The 25,994-nt window shown below is 38.0% G+C and overlaps 1 protein-coding gene across 1 annotated transcript in view; it reads left to right on the forward strand.

Annotated features, from left to right (window-relative positions):
• The window catches only part of DOCK7 (dedicator of cytokinesis 7), a 204,552-nt gene that overhangs the window by 158,946 nt on the left and 19,612 nt on the right, over positions 1-25,994 (forward strand). Inside the window, exons 37-45 of the mRNA XM_030886060.2 lie at positions 1,055-1,213; positions 2,018-2,118; positions 3,522-3,714; positions 5,135-5,278; positions 9,225-9,356; positions 10,906-10,920; positions 18,804-18,929; positions 21,415-21,504; positions 21,623-21,859. Of these exons, the coding sequence (XP_030741920.2) occupies positions 1,055-1,213; positions 2,018-2,118; positions 3,522-3,714; positions 5,135-5,278; positions 9,225-9,356; positions 10,906-10,920; positions 18,804-18,929; positions 21,415-21,504; positions 21,623-21,859 (1,197 nt within the window). The remainder of the gene's footprint in view (positions 1-1,054; positions 1,214-2,017; positions 2,119-3,521; positions 3,715-5,134; positions 5,279-9,224; positions 9,357-10,905; positions 10,921-18,803; positions 18,930-21,414; positions 21,505-21,622; positions 21,860-25,994) is intronic.

Below are 25,994 nucleotides of genomic sequence, written 5' to 3' on the forward strand. Positions count from 1 at the left end.
GGGCTTAAGTGGAGAGGAAATGTTTTGAGAATGATGAGGGCAATGAATGTACAAATGTGCTTTACACAATGGATGTATGTATGGATTATGATAAGTGTTGTATGACCCCCTAATAAAATGATTTTCTAAAAATAGCTTATGTCTTCATTATGTGTTTCCAGAGAGGAGGTGCTTGAGTTTAAGATGATGAAGCACTCAATCATATAGATAAGAAGCAGGATGTTGAGAATAGTATAAATAATGACACTGAATTATATCTGGAGAAGCTGTGGGATTGAGAATGTTTTGTTGTGTGTATTTTTGCCAATTTATAAAAAGTAATTACATGAATCCCAATGAGTACAAGAAGAAAATGTTCTAGAATTGTGATGATTGTACAACTCCTCTTGATAAATGAATCATTGAATTGTCTCACATGTGGATGAAGTGCCAAGAAATCTGTTTAAAAAAAACAAAACAAAAAAATATTAATAAGTAACATAATACAGCGTAGATTTTTGTTTTGTAAGCTATACAACCAACCCTTCTCACATTAATTTCCAGGCAGCACACACGTAAGCATGTGCTGCTCATTATTTACAGAAAATCCGGTAAATGGAAAGGCATGTAGGCAAGAGAAATGGTTTCCAGTACTTCTTGGTGGTGTGGTATGGCTGTGAAAGAGTAGAAAGAGAGGAAATTGTGATTCAGAAGGCCTAGAATGTAAGCTGGGGGAGATACCTGACTTATTTTATTTATCAGTGTACTCTGTTTCTACCATATAGTTTGTTTTGCATACTGAATTGAATTTTATCCTCAGAGCTATTGGGAGCCATTTGAGTGTGCATGTGTCCAGTAAAAGGAGAATTTGTGTGTGTATGTGTGTGTTTGTTAGATATATTATTTACAGGAAAATTATAATTATTGTGTTCTCTAAAATATATGATTTAAATATGTTTATCTCATTTCTTTTTTAAAATGTATTTTGTTTAGGACATTTTTCATAAACGATCTTAAAAATTGTTTTATCACTCTTCATATTTTACCTATTGTCCTGACAATTTCTCTGTTACAGAACTTTGCCAGGGTTAAAATGCAGGTTACCATGTCACTTTCCTCACTTGTGGGCACGTCTCAGAATTTTAATGAAGAATTCTTAAGACGCTCTCTAAAGACTATATTGACATATGCTGAAGAAGATCTGGAATTAAGGGAAACAACATTTCCTGACCAGGTCAGAAATAATCTAGATAATTAATTAAAATACATTTAGAAATTGGCATGTTATTTATTGTTAAATCAAATTTGGTTTTTATCAAAGGTTCCTATATTTCTTTGTTAATCCATATATTATACTATAGATAAGACTGAATCTTTTTTCCTTTTCTTTTCTCCTTACATAAGGAATTTTTCCTTCTTGGAATAGTTAATATTGGTATTGAATTTTTTTGCATTTTTATCAAGTAGAACAGTAGATTAAGTCAGAATTGAAACACAGTTTGATGAAATTTCATTATTACATATTAATGACACAGAAATTTGTTTTAAAAAAACTAAAGTTTCCAAAGTTGAGGAGAAATTGTTCCTTTTGTGCTTTTTTTTTTTTTAATCGTTTTATTAGGGGCTCATACAATTCTTATCACAATCCATACATACATCAATTGTATAAAGTACATTTGTACATTCATTACCCTCATCGTTCTCAAAACATTTCCTTTCCACTTAAGCCCCTGGCATCAGGTCCTCTTGTGCTCTTTTCTTATCTCTTATGTCCCTATGTTTTATTTCTACCTATAGGTCAAGTTATTTTTATGTTAAAGACTGGGGACGTAAAAAATAGTCCGTTCAGTCATTAGTGTAGAGTTTACCTGCCTTTGTCAGCCATATGCCAACATAACCACACTTCATTAAAACTTTATTCACATCATACTGCTTGTCCTGTAAAAGTCAGGTGCTTATCTGAAATATCTCCTAAACCAATTTAGTGATTGGGAATCAATGGCAATTTAAATACATGTTTTCTATAATCCTCTTGCAGGTTCAGGATTTGGTTTTCAATCTTCATATGATTCTCTCTGACACTGTTAAAATGAAGGAACACCAGGAGGATCCTGAAATGTTGATTGACCTAATGTACAGGTAGCATCTGATTCATTTATACTTTAGAGCAGTGGTTCTCAACCTTCCTAATGCCTCGACCCTTTAATACAGTTCCTCATGTGTGGTGACCCCGACTATAAAATTATTTTTGTTGCTACTTCATAACTGTAATTTTGCTACTGTTATGAATTGTACTGTAAATATGTGCTATGCAGGATATATTTTCATTATTATAAATTGAACATAATTAAATAACTTAATTATGTGATTAAATCAGTGACTAATCACAAAACAATATGTAATTATATATTATGAAATATTTATTTCTAATTACAAATAGATGAAATTTTGTCTTGAAGCATGGTGTGGCATGGGTAACAGTCTTCACACCAGGTACTCATATGTGGGTGTATCTGCATGCGGGTGGACCCACGGAGACGGATAGAGGAGCGGTGTCTCGTTTCCCAAGACCATCGGAAATTTGTGTTTTCTGATGGTCGTAGGCAACCCCTGTGAAAGGGTTGTTCGACCCCAAAGGGGTCGCAACCCACAGGTTGAGAACCGCTGCCTTAGATAGTGAGGCCTAACGAAAACACTGGATGAAAGAGGGGAAAAAAGATGCATGAAAGTTAAGTGATTTTTGTAGTGTAAAATTGAAATATCAGATATGAGCATTTCCAGGATGCTTTTCCAGATTCTCTGAGCTGTGATTTTTTAAAAAGAATTATACATAGACTATTTAGTGATTACCCATAACAAGAGTATTTCTAAAAATCAAAACACACAGTTAGGCCCAGGTTTTGTGGGCTCCAGATTTCGTAGCAAGGCCAGAGGCCACATTTTATATGTAATAATTAGTACTTTAAGGAAAAAAGAACTTGTTTTAACATTGCATTAATTTTCCTGATTTAAAATATAGGTCTGCTACTAGGATAATGTTTCTAGGCATACATTTTGAGAAACAAATTCCTTCTTTATTTTCATAGTTGTTAAGTAAAACTTGCGAATTGTTCTTTGGCATGATTCTTCCGTTCCTAACTTGGGGCCTCATAAGTAAAATAAGTTGTTCTCTTTAAAATAAAGATCATGTGATAAAACTACCTTTCATAAATCTACCCACTTTCCCTTGATTGTCAAATTACTCTGTATTTTCATGATGAAAAAAAGAAATTCCTGTAGTATTTACCTAACTGATTGTTTACTTAGTGGCTAGATTTTAATACTATTTATCTCTTTTTAAGCTTATCTTTGTGTTTTGCTTTTTCAAAACATGAGCCTAGTATTTTTTCCAAACACACTCAAAGACATTTTTATATCACTCAAAAACTATCCTAATAGTTTGTATGCAATAAAAGTCTTTCTCGTTGAAACTGAGCCAGTTGTCTAACTCTTCTTCACTTGGGAAGCAAACGCTAACAGGGAAGCATTTCTGCTCTCATTAGAATCGCCAAAGGCTATCAGACCTCTCCGGATCTGCGCTTGACCTGGTTGCAGAACATGGCTGGCAAACATTCTGAACGCAGCAATCACGCTGAAGCTGCGCAGTGTCTGGTCCATTCAGCAGCCCTTGTTGCTGAATATTTGAGCATGCTTGAAGACCGGAAGTACCTTCCTGTGGGATGTGTAACCTTTCAGGTAGGAATCTGCCAGATGTAAAGTAATTCCAGGTATGTCCTTTGCTGGTGTTTTCACTGGTTAGATTCATTCCCTTTGTCAGAAAACAAAGGGTGGTGGTGATGCTTTGCAAGATGAGTGAGCATTTCATTGATGTTAATAAAACTTTAAAGAGTTCTCCTTGTTTAGTTCTTCTTCCAGTTTCATTGTATCTGAATTATCAGTGCCATGTGTACTTATTCTGCCTTATAATTAGTTACGGATTTTATAGCATCTATAAAAATATTAAATTTTTTAAAATGAGAAGCTGATACCTAGGGCTCAAGTAGAAAGAAAATGTTTTGAGAATGATGATGGCAACAGATGTACAGATGTGCTTGACACAATGAATGGATGGATGGATGGATGGATGGATTGTGATAAGAGTTGTATAAGCCCCCAGTAAAGTGATTTGTAAAAAGTATTAGATTCAAAATACAGAGACTCAGAAGACAGTAGAGATTCTGAATTAGTTTTACCTCAGTTCACATACCAGATGAACCACCGTTCTCGATTATCTTTAAAACATGAACAGGGCTTCGAAACATTATGGAAAAACCTTGTTATATTTTAATTCCATTTGTTCATGAACATTTTGAAGCCCCCTCAGACTTATACTAACGGTGTAACTCACAGGTGAAGCATGACTCCCTCCTATATTTGTGTACATATCTCTGATCTCACTAATTTAATTCTTTCCTTGCTTACAACAGGTAGCTTTCCTCCAAAATCAGCTTTGACAAATTATACAGTTGAATGAAATATTATGTCAGCTGAAAAATAAATATAAGTGCAGAAAGCAAGCAAACTAAATTTCTCTGTAAATGCATGGGATACTTTGCAAAGACCACATAAAGATGAATATCCAAATGATAGCTATTGAATTAATTTGGGGCAAGGAAATTATAAAAGAACTGGCCAAAACTCCTAACAATACCCACAAATTTAAGTTTTCACTCTATAGTTTAATGAAATTAAAATAGAAGTCTTAAATGGAGGTTGCATTAAGGGTGTGTACAAGAGAAAGATTGCATGTGGAACTCTGATCTGGAGACCACAGAAAGACAATCCTCAAACCACCCCTAAAAGTTGGCAAATAACTGTGCAGCTACTGCAACGACTTGAGTTAAAATAGTTAGGTATGTGTGTGTCTAGCTCTTGGAGACACACTTGCTAATACCAAACGCATTGGGTGAAGGACATTCACTCCACCGGGCTTGTTTGTATTGCCGTTAACTTCATGTATCCTGCTAGGCAAGCCAAGAGACCATTGTTGAATTTTAATTTCTGTCACTGAGAAGTAAATCCAAAGAAATGAAACACTTTAAGTATTTTTGGATGTCCTGTGCCATACTACTTCTTTTCTTTTTTTTTAACTTAAACTTTTCACATTTTCCCCTAGAATATTTCATCTAATGTTTTGGAAGAATCTGCAGTGTCAGATGATGTGGTTTCTCCAGATGAAGAAGGTATCTGCTCTGGAAAGTACTTTACTGAGTCAGGACTTGTGGGATTACTGGAACAAGCAGCTGCTTCTTTCTCTATGGTAGATGACTCTTGTTAATTCTCCTTCCAGTTTCATACTGCTGAATTTTCAGTGACGCGTGTATTTATGCTCTCTGCCTTATGACCCCATTTTATCAAACCAAACTAAACCAAACCCACTGCATTTGAATCTATTCTGACTAGAAATTGACCCTAAAAACCCGAGTAGTACTGCTCCATGGGGTTTCCCAGGCTGTAAATCCTTCAAGGAGCAGAGACAGCTTTAACCGTCTCTCGGGGAGTATATGGTAGGTTTGAACTGGCAACCTTGTGTCAGCAGCCTAACGGTTAGCCCATTACATCACAAGGGCTCTTTCCGTTAAGTTACTTTTGTCTGAGTGCCTCAAGTTTCTTTATTTCTAAATTCTTAATTTTTTACACTTTTTTAACTTAATAAGTGATCACGCCCCCTGCGTTTCTCATTTACTACTTCATGAAATAGCACTTAACTACAACAGGTTTTTGGGTTCACAAAACCTTCACCACCAAATATTTCTAAAAATTTAACATTATACTAAAAAACAAAGTAGAAACAATTCTGGGTGATTTAGGCTCCTGCTTAGATAAACGAATATACTTCTAGAAATAGAGTGAGTACCCTCCATATAAGAAAGGATCTTCTTTTTGAGTGCATTGCCTTGGTGCCCAGCCAAGTGATGGCCACGCATCCCATCGGTTACGTATCTACCCTCTGAGGTCGATATTGTGGCGTGGTGCTTACTGTCAGGAGCTTAATGAACTGTTTCCCGAGTTCTTCCCTCCCACTGATAGGTGAGAAAGGGAAGCAGTCTGTTTGAGGAGGGAAAGATGGCTAATACTGACCTCTCTGTATCATGGTGACAGGGTCACATCACCTACTTTCTCTGACTTTTATAGTGAATGTTTAAAGTCTCAGTGCCAAAAATTAGAAGTGAGCTTTGGGTGGGACAGGGATAGGGAACGTTGGGTCTATGGACCATATAATGCTAGTAAAATCATCCATACCAACTAACATTACACACCTTCCTAAGAGAAGCATTTCCAGCCCTCACGTTATTGTTGTTAGGTACCATAGAATGCCATTAACTGACATCATTCTGCAGCCCGGTGAGGAAGCTAGTGTGTGCAGCAGAACGAACCATTGCCCTGCCTCACAATTGTTCCTATGCTTGCCCATTGCTGCAGCCAGTGTCAGTCCATCTCCTCGAGGACGGTCTTCTCTCTCACTGCCCCTCTACTTTAACAGACATGATGTCCTTCTCTAGGGACTGGGCTCTCCGGAGAACATGTCCAAAGTATGTGCTACGTTTTGCCATCCCTGCCTCTAAGGAGCACTCTGGCTGTCACATTCGGGACAAGCTAATTAAATGTTTGACCAGTTGGTCTACACATGATAATGGAATTATCCAAAGTGGCCTTTGGCAGAACAAAGGTCCTCCCCCCTCCCCCAGGTGCAGGATAAAGGGATGATTGAGGTAACTGTGGTTCTGCCCTCCTCCCCCAACATTGTGCTCTTACTGAAAATGGGTGTGTCTTACCCCTACTCTTCTGCCTGCTCTGTAATACATTGGGTTAACAGCAGAGATTCAGAAGCCACCTGCCAAAATTTGAATCTTACCTACTCCTACTTAGTAGCTTTACCACTTTGGGCACAAATTGCTTATTGGTGCCTTACTTTTCTCATGTATTAACTGAATTAAAAATACCCACCTCATAGGACTGCAGGATTAAGTAAGTTAATCAATAGAAAGTACTTGCCATCATGCCTGTCTCCAAGTGCCACGTTTGCCTTTATCCTTGTATTCATCAATATTGTCACTTAGAACCAGTTTGTTTACATATGAGGGGTACCCCCCAAAAAAACAAAAAAGAAAAACCAACAACACGGAATTGTGCTGGGCAGAGCGGAGCTTTCCTGCTAGGATAGCATCTAGCAACTCACTCTTGAGTTAGTGCACCAGTGGCATTGCCTGGGAAGGTTCTCTCTGGTCACAGTGAATTTTTTCTTAAAAGCAGTTTCTCTGGAACCTTGTTTTATATAATGGCCAATTTAAGAGCACAGCATGCAGCTGTGAAATTTTGTTTCCGGCTTGGGAAAATGCTGCAGAAACTGTTGTGATGTTGAACACAGCTTACAAGGACAACACTATGGGAAAAACTCAAGTGTATGAGTGGTTTACTCGTTCAAGAAAGGTGAAAATGTTTGATTACAAACCTTATTCTGGACATCTGACAACTTCCCGAATGGACAAAAGTGTCCACTCGTGGTGCATTTGGAGTTCATTTCACCAGGTCAGACTGTTAATCAAGCTTTCTATTTAGAGGCTCTGGAAAGATTGCGTTACAGTGTGAGACAAAGAAGGCCTGTGACAGGGACTGGTTTTGCCACCACAGTGCACCTGCTCACGCAGCCATCTCAGTGTGTCAGTTTTTGGCAAAAAAAAAAATGCCTCTCTTGCCCCACACACCTTACTCATCTGACCTTGCGCCATGTGGCATCTGTTTGTTTCCTTGAATGAAAAGGGACATAAAAGGACAGTGATTTGAAGATGTAGAAGAGGTGAAGAAAAAAACGGGAGGTGTTGTAAGCCATCCAAACAGGAGTTTGAAAAATGTTTCCAAGAATGGAATCATAGATTTGACAATTGTATTAAGTGTAATGGAGAGTACTTTGAAGGTGATAAGGTCATGTTGTAAAAAAATTTTAAATACATAGATTTTGGGGGGGAAATTCCGTTTTTTTGGAGGGGGGAACCCTCCAGTATGATAATTCTGAGAGATAGTTGTGTTTTCTAAACTGAAAATGCTAGATATTGCTACTTTTAAACATATCTTGCCCCTGGGGCCTTGACTGTCCCAGTTTCTCCCCCAGATTGCTGCTCCTTGAGTTGTAATGCACTGGTCTGAACTAGCAGGTGAAAATTGTTTTTCTGGTGTGGAATACTTCGGCATACCCAGAGTGTGTGTGTAATTTTAACAGTCCACAGTACATGTAGAGAAGGAAACACAGTAGTGAAATTAGATTGGGAGATATTTCATTCAGTTAGCACCCAGAGGAGTTTTGGAAGGAAAATCTGGCAGTCTACTTCCCCTTTAAAAAACAGTCATTAAAACCCCTATGGCGAACCACAAATCTACTCTGACATCCTAGAGATGACCGGAAAGCAGGGTGGACTCAGTGGCAACTGGTTGCATGTCATTATGGATCACCTACTTTTTTTTTTTTTTACTTTAGTCTCTTTAATCTTTAAAATAACTACTGGGGCATTTTAATTATATGAAATGTATTTCACTCTTATAGCTATATTATTGCTTAAATGTATTCCTATGACATGTCTAGGAAAAGTGAGGACCCAAGGTGGTTCCCTTGGGAAAATATGTTTGCCAACTTGTGAAGCCATGAAAAGTCCGTGCCTTTGGGGAAAGATGTTTATCTCTCTTCCCTGCATCCCTCAGTAGTCCAAACACATGATGTCCACAACAAACCATGTCAGCAAGCACACAGTAGGGCAAAGGATGATGTTGCAAAACCCCCTCATGCTTAAAGACCAGTGATTTTCCCACAGGAGATTTCATAAATGAGGCATGTCTGTACCAATTTATTATTTAAAAAAATTAGTGTTTTTGGTTTCCCAGGAGGCTATAGGTTGTCTAATTAAAAGAGAAACTTTTGTGACCAATGTAATGATTGGATTTCCTTTATTCTTCACTCCTCTATAAAAATGCATATGCATATACAAGTATATATACACATATGCCCATCTATACAGAGGATATATACTATGCAAACATTTTTATTAAGGCTTAATAGATTAAAAATTATTAACGTTTCCATAACTTTTGTCATATTGGAAAAGCTTCAATGATACTGTCTTAGTAGAAGTATTTATAATTTATAAATTATCATTATCTTACTTTCTCATTGATGCAAAATAAAAACATCTGATTAAAAAAAACACTTTTTGTAGGCTGGCATGTATGAAGCAGTTAATGAGGTTTACAAAGTACTGATTCCAATTCATGAAGCTAATCGGGATGCAAAGAAACTGTCCACGATTCACGGTAAACTTCAAGAAGCATTCAGCAAAATTGTTCATCAGGTAATGAATCTAATTTCTACCTTCGGTATAAATGGAAAAAATTGTCTAAAAACATGAATGTTGTTTTTACTGATGTCACACTTAATCCCATGAGGTGTGGCTGTCTTAATCAGATGACAATCAGTGTCAGAATGATGCTTCATGGTCTGCTTATTTATAATCATTGTAAACTTTCCACACAGCCTATCCCCGCCCGCCTCCCCTAGTTACTTGTTTAATTGTGAGTGTTTTGTTTTTACAGTGTGGCAGTACTTCTGACTCTGACATCCTTTTGCTGCCAAAAGAGTTTCAACGTTTCAGTTTACTTTTAAATGATGTGAAAGCTTATAAACTAATATTTCTATGAGTTCAAATGCATCTCAGCTGTTCTTCCTTGAGTTATCTGTATTCAGTTGTCCTTTAATAATATTTCTAATATGAAAAAGAAAATTTAGTGAAAATAATTACCACAAAAGTTACCTCTGAATATTTGGATTATAACAATATAATCTCAGTACTTGAACTTACAGCTCATTATAGAACCCTCATATTGTCACCTAAATTAACATCAGGGTAAAGTGGTTATAAATGAAGTCAGTTATCAGCTATTAATTTTCCTGAAACTAAAGCTGAGGCTCTGCTGATGTTCTCTGAAATGCCATGATGAGACTTCTCTTTCCCTCCCCCTATCTCTTCCCTTTGCGGCTGCTGCCATCGGTTAAGAAAGGTGGAGTGCTGATTGTTCATGTCTGTATTCAGTACTAGCCCTGCTTCACTGTCTCTCAACTTCACCTCCCCTTTCTTGCTCTAGGCTAAGCTTACTCTAAAGTGACGTAATCTGAAAACTTTAACAGTATTATCAGATATACATATACTGTCAAAGAAGCCTTATCCTACCCAGTCTTTATAGCTTTAAACAGAAAATTATGTTTGTCCTATCTGGAACATCTAGAGCTATTCGTTTCTAGGAGACTTTCATTGATTTGGCTTCGTAAAACTGGAGCAAAATTGCAATTGACATTCCAGTGTCACCGTATTAGCTGAGTAATTTCATGAAGTGCCTTTCACCTCAATTAGAAATCTAATGTAGAAAGAGAAATGGAGCAAGCAGCCAGTTCTTTCCTCAAGATTTATATTTGCAGTTAGTAAATGTTTTAAAGGTTAAATTTTAGGTGCTACATTTAACCAACAGATTTCTAAAATCACAGGTATTAAATGTAAGAGTATGATCTTTGAAGTATTCCGGTCCCCTTTATTTCTAGAGAATAAATTGTGGTATATAGTGCTTCATACTACCTAAAACTTACTTCTTCATACTACCTAAAACTTCTTCATACTACCTAAAATTTCTTCATACTACCTAGAACTTCTTAATACTACCTAGAACTTCTTCATACTACCTAGAACTTCTTCATATGACCTAGAACTTGTTCAGACGACCTAGAACTTGTTCAGACGACCTAGAACTTCTTTATACTACCTAAAACTTCGTTTGGCATTTTTTGTTCTTTGAAAACAGTTTTTCCTTTTGTTTTTTATGACATGCCCTTTTTTACCTTTTGTTACACAGAGTGCTGGCTGGGAGGTAGGTAATGTTTTAGTTAGTTAATGAAAGACACTAATAGATTGATCAGATTTCCTTTGCCAATGCTTTGCCCACATGTGCTAGCTGTGGGCATTCTGTTGCTATCTGCTATCAACTGAATTCATTAACCAAAGAAATTTTGTTAAAATGCTGTAAGTTATTTTAAGAAATGTATGATTCAGAGGTTACAGGCAGTGCATGGAAATCAATACATTACTCAAATGAGATTCTTTGGTAAATGAGCCACTCTGTCATCACTCTAGTGTGTTTTTATCCTGTAAAGCATTTTCTTTCATCAACATTTACACACAGATTTCTTTTTTAACCTTATTGTTTCACCTCATTTTACAGAGGTCGATTTATATATGTTATTGCTCAGAGGTGCAAATAAAAGTATCATATTTCATCTAATCTAAGATGCCATCAATTGTAAGACATGAAATTTTATGTACCTCTAAGAAAAACAGAACAAATGTGCTAAATATCCTCTTAGCTCAAAGGTGATTACTTTTATATAGAGATATTAAAATGTGGATCTTCCAAAAATACTGCCATTGAGTCAATTCTGACTCAGCAACGACGGAGGACGGAGTTGAAGCTACCCCTGTGCATTTCTGAGCCTGTCCCTCTCGACAGGAGTACAAAGCCTCATCTTTATCCCAAGGAGCAGCTAGTGGTTTTAAACCGCTGACCTTGTGATTAGCCGCCTAACTTAATCAACTATGCCATCAGGGCTCCAGTTTGCCTCTTAGAATTTATAACATCCTTTAAGCGTTCATTTTGTATTTGTTGTACTTCACCTTGAGTACAAGCACTGATGAGGAAAGAAATTCTCTTGTAGAAATTTAAATTTTGTTGAAGGAGTGGGTGAAGAACTACTGAGATTTTGAAATTTAATTTGACTTAATATTATGACAGTTTTTGTTTGTTTTAAAATAAATTGTGGATTGATGATTACTTGTTTATTTTTTTACATAGTAGTTAGGCTCCCGAGAATTATATATACATCCATCTTATTTGTAAAACACCAGTTGATTACTATTATTTAAAAAATTTTTGTAAAGGGGAAGAATTGTATAAAACTTTCCTTAATGTAGTTAAACGAGATAAAGCAAGGTGTTTAAAATCAGGTTTGTTTAAAGTGAGATCTACTTGTAAGACCTTGTCTGCTTTGCCTCGCACTTTTCAGTTCGGTTTAAAGTGAGTCAACGGCTGAGGCTTTGCGCTTCCTGGTTTGCATTGTGGTTCCACGAGAGAACTTGGAGTGAATGGTGTCATTGGGCTTTCTTCCAGTTCTGAGTTAGCCCCCACCATTTGCTTTTCTTCAGATAACACCAGTGCTATTATATCTACCTTAATTCTTCAGATAAAATGTGTGTGACCTTAAAGACCTTGAAGCATTCATTTCTATGGCCCGATTAAAAAATATTTATGAAGCATCTTGCCACAATTTTCTGTGGTCGTAAAGATCCCTGTGGATTTCTGGACATGAACTAGAACTCACTGAGAATTAGGCATAAAAGCATATATTGAAACCTCTGAGCAGTTCGTCAGTAGTGTGCTTGATGCTAAATCGACCCCTGAAAGGTACCGTTTTCACTGGTGTGACATTAATATCATCTGTCATCATTTGTATTATTGCATGGTAAAAGTTGCACAGATTTTATTTTCTTGTTTATACTTGTGTCACTACCTTTTGCTTGACCTTTAGCTTTTTAGCATCTAAATTTGTTGCACGCTTGCATTTTCTCTTGTAAAACGTTAATGGATGCTTGCATTTTAAAAATGTGTTTGCTACCATTTGCTGCTTATTTGTTTTGAAATTTCCCTAATTAAAATGCTTTCTGTTTTCTCTTCTCTTGCCCCTGGTTGCTGACCCTACTCCCTACTTTTACTCTTGTCTATTGTGGTAAGTTCCTACCTTGTGGATATTTTTCTTTGACTCTGTGTAAACTCTCATTATTTCATTTTATCTAAAAGCTATGCCAGTAAGTTTCTTAGAATTCTCACAGAACTCTCATGTGATTGGAATCTGGAGAACAATTTGCTCTTTATAGAAAGACTGAAATGATAACTCTCTTTGACTTATAGGAAAAGCCTTTCTGGGCGTTTATACTCATTGATTTGGAACATAAAACTTTTGAGTTGGCAAAGCTTTGTAGGCGAGAGAGAGAGAGAGAGAGAGAGAGAGAGAGAGAGAGAGAGAGAGAGAGAGAGAGAGTGTGTGTGTGTGTGTGTGTGTGTGTGTGCGCACGCACTAAAGATGACTCTAAAAATTGATGTGTACCAATTTGGTAAGTTAAACCATGCAAAATAAACAATCATCAATCCTTCATCAATCATCGTGGTGGTAAATTGTTTTGCGAGTTTTAATTCCTTAATAGCTTTTAATTTTCATTTTATTAAAGGCCCTTTTATTTTGCTTGAAACAATAAGAAATAAAATATGTTTTAATACTTTCCCTATTAATTTTAAATTTATTTTTGTTTGAAAGGCAGATACATCAGATTTCTCTGTGGGAATTTTTATTACCATTTCATACTTGTATATGTATTTTTTGTTTTAAAAGATATATGAGGAAACTTAAAACATTGTGGAAAAATGAGATTAAAAGATAATGAAATTTTTTCACAAATTTTTACCCCCTTCATATTTATCTATGTATCACATAGTGATTCTTTTTATAATCAGAAGTAGACTAATACAAGTTTATATTTTTCAAAAAAATTAATCTTCAAATGTTGATAATATAAAGTCACATGCTGCTCTTTATTTTTTCCCCCTTTCTATTTTTGAAAAATTACATGTTGTTTCTTTTTTTTTTTTTCTTAAATCATTTTATTGGGGGCTGGTACAATTCTTATCACAATCCATCCATCCACCCATTATGTCAAGCAGATTTGTATATTTGTTGCCATCATCATTCTCAAAACATTTGCTTTCTTTTTTTTTTTTTTTTTTTACATGTTGTTTCTTTAAGGGGAAAAGGAACACCCCAGCACACATCTTCTGCAGTCCTGGAAAAGACTAGGGAAGAGGAGCTTAACCTTAATTTTAACCTTGATTTGTTAACCTTAATTTTCCATTCTAAGTAACTAAAGGAATGTGGGGTAGTTTAACTCTTGAGATTGAAGTGATGCAAACCGACTAGACTGACTTCTTATTGGGCTAAATGGACATGATAGGAAACAGTATTTTCCTTTTTACATAGTAAGAAATAACTGTCCGCACTTCTGGGGTACAGTGGCTTCCGTTGAATTTTGCTTTAACCCACACTAAAGCTGCATGAGCTATCCAAACAGGTCAAAGCTAGAGCGGGATTCGAACTGGTCACTGCAAATTTGGGGAGGAGAGGGGTGAAAAATAAATTCCAAGTTGATAGGCCATCCTCTCCGGAGATATTCTAAAGAATAAATCGAAATGCTGTGGGTCGAAAACAACCAAGAATACTCAAGAACGAAAGTTCGGTCTGAAGAAAGCTAAAGAAGACGCAGTGTTGGCTTGTTAACTTGAGGAAGAGATACGTTCTGCTGGTTAGTCCCCAGTTGGTATAGACCCTGAACTGACTTTATTCTGCCCCTTTCAAATGGACAATCAACATTTACTCCATAGATCATTCTAAATACGATTTTTTTTTTCTGAACTGGGACATCTAATCGTCAAAATATAATTTCAGATAAGAAGTAGTGTAAGATACATCTTAGAAGAACATGTGTTGTAGATAAACCACCAACCTGATCTTTATACAGGTGTATAAATATACGGGAAGATGATACAGACATGCAGAAACTATGATCAAGGAGAACAGTGTATATTATGGGGAGGCTTTAGAATGTTCATGGAAAAGTGAAATTAATATATAACAGACTTTCCCACAAACTCTTGAAGCCCATTTATATGGAGGAAAACAAAACACTTAGGGCAGTGGTTCTCAACCTTCCTAATGCCGCGGCCCTTTAATAACAGTTCCTCATGTTGTGGTGACCCCCAACCATAAAATTATTTTCGTTACTACTTCATAACTGTAATTTTGATATTGTTATGAATCGGGCGACCCCTATGAAACGGTTGTTTGACTCCCAAAGGGGTTGTGACCCACAGGTTGAGAACCTCTGACATGGGGAAAAGGCACCCAATAATCCTCCAGGAAAAGCAGAAGTAGAAGATGGTTTTGACAAATCACACTAAATGCCCCTGAGTGTGTATATACCAATATATTGTATGGGAAACAGCTTAGACTAAGACGCCATAGATACTGGGTTTTAACTCCCAGCTTTACCACTTATCACTGTGACCTTGGGCAAGTTACATTTCTTCATTTACGAAATGAAGAAAATAATGGTGTGTATCGATACCATATATTAAGTAGTTAACCAATGTTTGACATGTAGGAAATAATTTTAAAAGTTGGAAATCATTAATTATGTTGTTACTTTGATGATTATTACATACTATTACATAAAAAATTGTAATTTATCTAATAAAATCTAACAAGTGTTACATTCCCAAGTTGATTAATAACTAATAATGAACTGATAAAGCTACATGTGTTCTTGCAGATGAATAAAAGTAATAGGAGGTTGTTGATATGGGAATTGGTTAACTGTGAAGGAAGCCTGGTAGAAAACGTGTGGGTCAGGATCAAGGAAGTTACAGAATCAGTGTCATGGTGGAAACATACCACTGCCACAACAGACTGTTTTTTTAACTAAAGAGAGAATACAAATTTCGAACACATGTAAGATATATTTGTCGTAAGAAAACTTCAGCAATGTAGGGACATGCTCCGTAGATTTACTAGGTGCAGGTCAGCTTGGCCACTAATCCCCCAGGTGATAGCTGGAGCCCACCGCCTGCTCTGTGGGATGAAGGTGTGGCAGTCTGCTTCCCGAAAGATTCGTCTAAGGCCCTTTCTGAGGTGCGTGGTTTGAAGTGTGGATTATTTGTCTGGGTTCCATTTTACTTTCCAGAAGACTCAAAGTAAAATACTAGAATTGTTAAGACGAGTCTGGAGTGTGGGGAGGAAGGGAAGTTTGAAAGAGTTCCTAACAGCAAATGCCAGAAGAAACATAGATAATAGGAAAGTGGGTTCTTTCCCCCCTTTCATTCAGAGGCTTCCATGGTCCCAAACTTAAATAAAGACAAAGCTGTGTTTTTCCAGAAGATGTGGTTATATGATTATGCTTTAATAAATTATCGGGCCAACAGTTTCAAGCTAAATAACATTTTCTCAGTTGAAAATAGATTTACTCAAACACTTAGCCTTCTCAGTTTTTAGCCTTATTCCCTACCACTTCCTCCCTCAAGCTAATGAACACACAAATGTTCATTGTAGATTCCAGTACTACCAGAATCCTCTCCGGTCTTACCTCCTCCTCCCACCTCCAATCACACTCACCACTTTCCTGCCACTCACTTTGCATGGGCTATTTCCGTTGTCCAGAATGTACTTCTTTCATATTTTCATGAATACCTTTCATTCAAATGTCACCTTGATGATCCTGATCCCCCTCTTGAAAGTTGCATCCTCCACCTTGGCCTCTGGTCTATCTACCATGAATACAGCAGTATTTGCTTCCACACATGTGCGTATGCGGGTGTGTATATGAAGATGTTCCCACCTCAACCTCCCTGGGGGATGTAGCATCCACTAAGATATCAAGTAATTCGCGTATACATTTTGGGGGTTGTTGTCTTTCTTACCCATCAGAATATTATGTCTTAGGAGGGTGGCGACTTTTGTTTCTTCTCTTCACTAATTTGCCACACGCATCTAGTACAATTTGCTGACACATAGTAGTCTTTCAGTAAACAAACATCTATTGAATGAATGAAAGATTTCCTTCACATACATTCTATATCTTGATTCTTCTCTTCCGCTGGAATGGCCGGCCCTAGCATTTGGCCAGTCCTTTGAATTGCAGGGTCATTTCGGGGTCACCTCTTTCGTGCCCTTTCCACTGGGATCAGTCATTCCATCCCAGTGGTTTTCTTTTCACACACAGGAATATAACACATAGTGTCATTTTTTGAATACATGTCTGACTCTCTTGAGTTCCTTGGTAGCAGGAATCAAGTCCCAATTTTATTTTTCGACTTACTGAGCATGAAGAAAAGCTAACATATAATAACCACTCAGTAGTTTTTTCCCTTGAACTAAATGTCAATACCAGAAAGGATATTAGAAGAGTTGACAGTTTTAAGCTACATTAATAAGACTCATTGCCCAGATCCAGGGAGACAGTGACCTACTAATCACATCATATCAATAGTAGTATGTCTATCTCTGGGACACTGTACTAAAAAAAAAAAAAAAAGCTTTGAAAAACAAATAAAATGCAAAAAAAATCATTCCTGTCATATGAAGATTATAGATTAATAGGGCACAGGATAGCTTAGCTAAAGGGAACGTATTTTAACCTGCCTTCACGTATTTAAAGGATTAGTAGTGTGTACAAAAGTATTTTAAACTGGAAATCCCTGAGGATTACAGCTAAATTATATTTTCATATTGGCTCTTTTGAAAAGCTGTAATGTACAGGGAAGTTTCAAAGGGTTTGTGTAAATATGGAATTAAAAGGTAACAGAACTTACCCACATACTTTCTGAAGGCCTCTTACATATATGTATATAACATTTTGAAAGTAAAAATAACCAATTGCTAGTGAATTTACTGAGATTTCCTATCCGATACCTCTATTCCTTGATTATGTCAAATTTTACTATTATAGTGTTGTTCCATTAGCTAATTGATGGCTTTATTAGAATTTTGATTGAATGCATTTATTCCATCTAGAGATTTCATTTCCTGTGGAAACCAGCCAATTATGAAGTTAATTGTTAAGTTGTAAAATAAGTTGTGAAAGTATGTGTGCGTGTGTTATAGACTCGAAGCGTCAATGCTTTAGTGCCACAGACCTTCTTAAAACTGTATATCAATAAAAAATGAGGGTTTTTTCAGTTACTGTACTCTTAATTTATTACAAAATGGTAAAATAAGGAGAGATTACCATTTTGCATAATTAACTAACATTTTAAGTGTATTGAAAAATATTCAGTACAAAGATTAGGTTTAAAGAGAAGTTATTTAAATACTGCGCGTGTTTATGTAGAGAGCAGTCACCACAAAGTTCTTCTGAAACAAATTTACATTGCTCTGGGTTGTAAGAGTGTATAGAAAGCTTCCAAATATTTATTTTTATTGAAGAGTTTGTCTTCAGATTCTTTTTGTGAGCATTAAGGTGACCATGTTTTATGTCTTTCCCCCCAAGTGTTGCATACTTGAAATGGAGGTGCAGTTCATGCATGTAGTGGGTGGTTTGGGGGCCTTCACAATAACCAACTGATTTTTTAAAAAATTACGTTCATACTTTTTTTCCCTCCCTTTTGGCTAAATTCTAGCTACTCTTTCCCACTTAAATGTTTTTATCAGCAGAAATCTATAGCTGATAGATGTTTATGCCTCAGTGCTTGGGGGTAGTGGGGGATTCACATGTACTGATAACCTGCGTTATATCAGGTACTCTGCTTATTAGCTTCTAACTTGTCATTTCACTTAGTATAAGTAAAGCTATTATGTAAGAACTGCTAACTGAAAAAGAAAGAAATGTGTTAATGTTGTTTTTTAATGTCATTTGATTTAAACAGTTAAGAGCTAGTCTGTGTTACACTAAACATCTTTTTGTGTAATAAAGAATAAAATTTATCTCAATTGTATGGCTTTCAGACATACAGCAATGTATACCTTAACTTTCACTTAAATAATAAGCTTTTGCAATGTCAATTTAAAATGTTTTGCAATATTTTAGAAATGTTATACTATCACATTAAAGAAAAGGCATTTCATTAAAGACTCTCCATTTTCCTAAACCTAGGATGGTAAGCGAATGTTCGGCACCTATTTTCGTGTTGGTTTCTATGGAACCAAGTTCGGGGATTTGGATGAACAGGAATTTGTGTACAAGGAGCCTGCAATAACCAAACTTGCAGAGATATCCCACAGATTGGAGGTGAATGCGCCATGGGTCATGCTGTCATCTTTTACTTCGGTTCTGTGATACATCCGCAGTGGGTTTTTCTTAGGTTGCTATGATGAAGAGATTTGCGGACCCAGTTCTAATCATTTGATACGCCAAAATTTGCCAAATAAATGAACCCCTTGGAGGAGATGGCATTTTGATAGATGTACTCATCCACTTTCAGATCTTTGAAGTGTCTTTTATATCATTAAAGTAATAATATTAACTTTATTCTTTTGAGGCTTTGTTGTCTATATCCCTCAGAAACCTGTAATTTACAGAGAAATGCAGAGTATTATTCATGTTTTATAGAAAGGGCACAAAGAATTAAATAGCATCCAATGGCAGGGTCGCTGTGAATCAGAAGCAACTCATAGCAGTGGGGTTTTTTTGAGTTTAATGAAAGAGCTCGAATTGGAACCCAAAGACTTTTCTGACACTGTGTGCTATCTCTTTGGCTTAACCTGAAGCCAGACCTTAGAAATGCCTCTCAGAATTCACTGTTATAACTTAATTTTCACCAAAATGATTGGTTTTCATAATTAGCCAATCTTCCTGTTAGAGTAGTTGTTTGCAGTCTTTATTCTTGCTACTCTTCGGTGGGAGGGAAATGCAAAATCTTAGGTTCCACCGCAGACCTTTGCAATCAAAATTTGCATTTTAACAAAATCCACTGTATACAAGTTAGAGAAGTATTGCTATAGGCTTATTTTTATGCTTAGCTAATGTCCATTTCTTGAATGGTATATTCTTAATGGTTACTTCTTTGGATTGCACTTTTCTCAGTAGGCTAAGCGATGTCGTCATGTCTTTGGGCCGCCGTAACAGATTACCAGTGATGATAGCACATAGCGGCTTGAAAGAACAGAAATGTATTGTCTCACAGTTCTTGGAGGCTAGGTGTCTAAATGGGGCGGCAGGTGGGGGAGGGGGTCCTGGATGTTGTGGTGAGCTTCTAGTTGGGCTGCTAACCACCAAGTCAGCAGTTTGAACCCACCAGCACTCCACAGGAGAAGGATGAAACTGCGCCCAGACAGAGTCGCAATCTGGAAACCCCACAGCAGTAGTTCCCTCACCTGAGGGGTGCCGTGAGTGGAACTGACGCCACGGCAGCGACTGTGATTTCTTTGGAGTCTGGCAGGGCCATATTCTCGGTGTGTTCTAGGGTCAGGTCCTTCCTGTCTCTTCCAAATCCTGGTAGTCCCCAGTGGCTCTTGGTGTTCCTTCCCTTAGAGATACAACTTTAGATGGTGTCTTACCCTGTGTGGCTTTATCTCCTTTTGCCCCTTTGTATAAGACATTATCAGAAGGGTTTGGGACCCACTTTGTTCTGCTGTGGTGTCCTTAACTGTTAATGTCTTGAGAGAAAGACCTTGTTTCCAAACAAGGTCATAGGCAAAGAAATGAAAATTTCAGCTTACTTTAGGGAGTTTGAGCATAACTCAGTCCAAGGGGCTAGATAAGCCTTGACAGTGCTTCCCAAACGCACCCAGTCATAAACGTTACATTTGAGGTGGGAGTTCTCTTTTCAAGGGTGGGTTTAATTTTTCCTGTTGAGAAGCCCTACCCAAATTCCTACTAAGTGTCATATGGAGAAGTCATTATGTTCTGACACAGGCCACTTTTTAGGTCTGGGTTTGTTGTTTCAAAATCTAAACCTATATAAAATCTTTTAAATACTTGTTCCTTGATTCATATCCATTGCCATCTAGTTGATTTTGGCTCGTAATGACTGTATGGGAGAGGGTAGAATTGCTACATTGAGTTTTTGAAGCTGTGAACCTGTAAAACTTCATCCTTATCCTGTGGGGCTGCTGGTGGGTTCGAACTGTTGACCTTGTTAGTGTAACCCATAATGCACTATGCCACCGAGCTCCTCAGTGACCCCTGGTCTGCAAGATATGAGCCCACAGCACACAGCGAATGGGAGACCCTGTACATTGAGCATAATGAATTCTGTCTTTGCTTTCTGTTCTCTTTGTTCTTCTTGAAGAACTCTTGTGAAATTCAGTTTATATTGGAAAACAGTGTTTTCTTATACATTGTGTCACTTAAAATGAGTAGATGATGATCATATCAAATAAAAATGAACTAAGACCATGCTAATTTGATAGACTAAAACAATGTGAACCTAATTTATTTTGAATTATTGGCATGGTTCTGTCCATGAGCAAATTCGCTGCCATCAGGCCCATTCTGGCTACAGGGACTCTCTAAGGATGCAATAAGACAGCTTTTTAGGGTTCTTGACATTGTACATAGGTATGGGAGCAGATAGCCTGATCGTACTCCCTTATCGCAGCTGCTGAGCGTGTGGTGAACAGTCCAGTATGTAAACCACTGTGCCACCTGGGCTTCTTATGGATGTGCAAGACCTTACTAAATGCTTTAATTGTGCTCAGCAGTCCCCATCAGAGACTATTGTTTAATTTGGTAAACCTTCATGTAAAAGATTTTTTCTCCCCCTTGACCATAGGGATTTTATGGAGAACGATTTGGAGAGGATGTGGTTGAAGTGATCAAGGACTCTAATCCGGTAGACAAGTGTAAATTAGACCCTAACAAGGTAAGGCTGACCGGACAGTGATGGCATGTAAACAGTTCTTTGAGATATTCCACATGGCTGCTTGAGAGACAAAATGCTGATTTGTCCTTGAGAAAATGAGGCCTCTTTCTTTTCCCAGGCATACATTCAGATTACCTACGTGGAGCCATATTTTGATACATATGAGATGAAGGACAGAATCACATATTTTGATAAAAATTATAATCTTCGCCGTTTCATGTACTGTACCCCCTTCACTGTGGATGGCCGTGCCCATGGAGAGCTTCACGAGCAGTTCAAACGGAAGACCATCTTGACGACTTCACATGCCTTTCCTTATATTAAAACTAGGGTCAATGTCACGCACAAAGAGGAGGTAAGTTCAACAAATCCAGCCCAGCTCCCAGTGGGCTGATTCTGACTCCCACCATCTCTGTGCAGAGTAGAACTACACTCCAGTAAATGAAGACTGTCGCCCAGTGGTTCTCAACCTTCCTAACGCCTCATGTGGTGGTGACCCCCCAACCATAAAATTATTTTCGTTGCTACTTCATAACTGTAATTTTGCCACTGTTATGAATTGGGTGACCCCTGTGAACGGGTCATTCGACCTCCAAAGGGGTTTCGACCCACAGGTCAAGAACCCCTGCTGTGACCATTCAAAAGCAGATTGCCAGATTTCCTTTGTTAATTGTTCCCCAGACCCACTGCTATCAAGTTGATTTCAACTCAACAGGAATCCTGTAGGACAGAGTAGATTTGCCTCCCAGGCTGTATATCTTTATAGGAACGGAAGTCATGCCTTTCTCTCTTGAGCAGCTGGTGGGTTTGAACCACTGACCACGTGGTTTGCAGTCCAGTGGGTAACCCACAGTGCTACCAGCATTCAAAACACCAACCTATTGGATAGGATCAAACACTTAACCATGTGTGCCACCCAGGAACTCTCATAAGTAGGAAATAGTAATGAGTAAAATTGATATATTGGAACTAACAGTGTAGATTTAATAGCAGATGTAGCGTCCCTCACATGTTAGTAAAGTAGGAGTTTAACCAATTTTGAGTCATCCATTGATTCTTTTTTTACTTTTAATGTTGTTTTTAGATAATCAACAGACTGGTTTTTGTTTTGTTTTTTAAGAGCAGTTTGAATTCTATAGAACATTGAGCAGATTGTAGAGAAATCCCCGTTACAGCTTCCATTAGTGTAGTACTGCATATAACAGCTCCATCTGGCCTCTGGCTTGCGTAGTGCCACGAGGCCGAGTTCAGATAGGTCTCCATCCTCCATCCTTTACCCTATTCTGACAGCTATCCATTCCTCCCACTGCACTGAACAGTCATTGTAATGGCCACACAGGATTCACAGACAAAACGCAGAATTTGGGCATTATTGGGGAAGTTTACAGGTTACCACAAGTCAGGACCAGTAAACAGGAAGGACAGTCATTAGTACACCACAAGACCTCCTCTGAGCCAGCAGTCTAGTCTCCAGTTCTCAGCCTCTCAGCCATGTGGTCCCTTGGCTTCTGCCTCTGTGGCTAGGAAGCCAGCCTGCACTGCTGTGCCTCAAAGGTTCATAGTCTCAACACTGTTCCTTTGTTCTGTCTCCTGGTTTCAGCCTGGCTCCTTTGCTCTGGCCCTTGGTCTCCATGCCATAGCCCATCCTCTCAACCTCTGCCACTTCAACAGAAATCTTGAATGTGCTTCACTGCTAAATGTCCTGGGATTTCTGCCTCTGCTCCTGCTTCCAAGTTGACTCATTCTTACAGCCAGGGAGGTGGTAATTAAAACTGACCCTCTAGCAATAGAGGAAAGAACTAGGAGGCAAAGGGTATTTATAGAGGTCTAAATACAGGCATGTACATATGTAAATATGTATAACGATAGGGAAATAGATCCATGTACATATATTTACATGTTAAGTATTAAGGTAGCAGATGGACATTGGGACTCTACTTGAGTACTCCCTCAATGCAAGAACACTTTGTTCTATTAAACTGGCATTCCATGATGCTCACCTTCCCAACACGATTGCTGAAGAGAAAGCAGGTACATAAGCAAATGTGATGAAGAAAACCGATGGTGCCAGGCTATCAAAAAATATAGCATCTGGGGTCTTAACAGCTTGAAGATAACAAAGAGAAGAGAAGCAACAAAGCTCACATGGAAGATGCACACCAGCTTGTGTGATCATGAGGTGCCAATGGGATCAGGTATCAGGCATCAAAGACCTAGACCAAAAAAATCCTTTTGATGTGAATGAGGGGGGAGTGGGAGTGGACACTCAAAGCCCACCTGTAGACAATTGGACATCCCCTCACAGAAGGGTCACACAGAAGAGACAAGCAAGTCAGGGTGCGGTACCACAGGTTACCACATGAAACATACAACTTTCCTCTAGTTCTTTAATGCCCCCCTCCCCACTATCATGACCCCAATTCTACCATACAAATCCGGCTAGACCAGAGCATGTACACTGGTACAGATAAGAGCTGGAAACAGGGAATCCAGGACAGATAAACCCCTCAGGACCAATAATGGGAGTAGCGATACCACGTGGGTAAGGGGAAGCTTGGGGAAGAAAGGAGGAACTGATCACAATGATTGACATAAACCCCTCTCTGGGGGACGGACAACAGAAAACTGAGTGAAGGGAGATAATGGTCAGTGTAAATTATCAAGGGTTTATGAGGGGAGGGAGAGGGGGGAGGGAAAATGAGCTAATAGCAAGGGCTCAAGTAGAAAGAAGAAGTTTTGAGAATGATGATGGCAACCTACGTACAAATGTGTTTGACACAGTGGATGTATGTATGGATTGTGATAAGAGCTGTATGAGCCACCAAGAAAATGATATAAAAAAATAAATAAAAACAAAAGGTACTTAGACACATATAAATATCATTAAAATATATGAATTTAAAGAAACAGGACAAGAGCCAAAATATATATAAAACTAAAAAAGCAATATGACTTCTGTTAAGAGAATAAATAACAATTGAAAGTTAAAAAAACCTGACCCTCTATTAGTGTTACACACAACCTATTTACATAGCCCCACCCAGTCATTTGGTGGGAGTTACAGAGACATGGATAGAAGAACCATATTAAGAAATTTCACTCCACCATAGATACATTTGTTACAATAGATAAACCAATATTAATACGTTGTTATTATTGATTGATGTTCATAGCTTACCATAGGGCTCACTCTTTGTGGCATACAGTTTTAAAAAATTGGTTGCTTGCCCAGAATGCCTCATGGTTGGAACTGCGGGATGCTGCTTCTAAGCATCTGTTGCACTGAGCAACAGGTATATGAGATGCCCCATGTCTCTGGCTGCTCATCTCATTTCTGTCTGTGTCTACATACCACTCCATTGTATGGATGCAGCAGTTTGTTTATCCATTCACCTTTGCAGGGCAGCCTGGTTGCTTCAAATGTTGGCAATTAAAAAATAAAGCTGTTGTAAACATTTAAATACATTTTTTGTGCATGCATGTTTTCCACTGGTTTGCATAATCATCTAGGGTTGTGATTGCTGGCTCACATGGTTAAGACTATGTTGTCAGGTGCCATCGAGTCAGCCCCAGCTCACAGTTACCCTGTGTATGACAGAATGTGACACCTCCTGGCACTGCGCCACCCTCACAGTTATTCTTGTATCCTGTAGAGGACCTTCCTTGTCTTTACTGGCCCCTGTGCTTTACCACGTGTGAAGTCCTCTCCTGAGAACATGTGCGCAGTACATGTTTGTACCCTTTCCAGAGAAAGGGGAACCAACAGAATGCTCAAACATTAGAACAATATCATAGATATCAAATGCAACTAAAACTTTAATGAAGATCATCCAAAAATGGTTGCAGTAGTACATTGGCAGGAATCAGCCAGAAATTCAGGCTGGTTTCAGAAGAAGACATGGAACAAGGGATATTGCTGATATCTGAAGGAATTTTGGCTCAAAGGACAAAATACCAGAAATATGTTTATTTGTGTTTTATTGACTATGCCAAGGCATTTGACTGTGTGGATCAAAACAAACTGGATAATCTTGTGAAGATTGGCAATTCCAAAATATTTCATTGTGCTCACACAGAACTTGTGCATGAGTCTAGAGGCTGTTGTGTGAACAGAACATGGGAATAGTGCATGACTAAAATCAGAAAAGGTGTGCATCGGGGTTTTACCATCCTTCTTCACCCTGCATGCTGAGAAAATAATCAGAGAAGCTGGAATATATGAAGAAGGAGCGGAGAAATGCTTGTTAACAACCTGGGATGTGCAGATGACACACTTTGCTCGCTGAAAGTGAAGAGGACTTGAAGCACTTGCTGATGCTATGGGAGGATTCCAACAGCATGGATGACAAGACAGTGGGTAACATGACAAATGGATAAAAGATTGAAGTTGGCAAGGATTCATCTGACTTGGATTCACAATCAATCCTCAATGGACACCTTGAGATCAAAAGAGACATTGCATTGTGTGAGACCCCTCCAGAATATTGAAA

This window comes from Echinops telfairi, unplaced genomic scaffold (genome assembly GCF_000313985.2).
Source record: "Echinops telfairi isolate 266 unplaced genomic scaffold, ASM31398v2 ScPeMD7_443;HRSCAF=831, whole genome shotgun sequence".
In the NCBI taxonomy this organism is placed as follows: domain Eukaryota; kingdom Metazoa; phylum Chordata; class Mammalia; order Afrosoricida; family Tenrecidae; genus Echinops; species Echinops telfairi.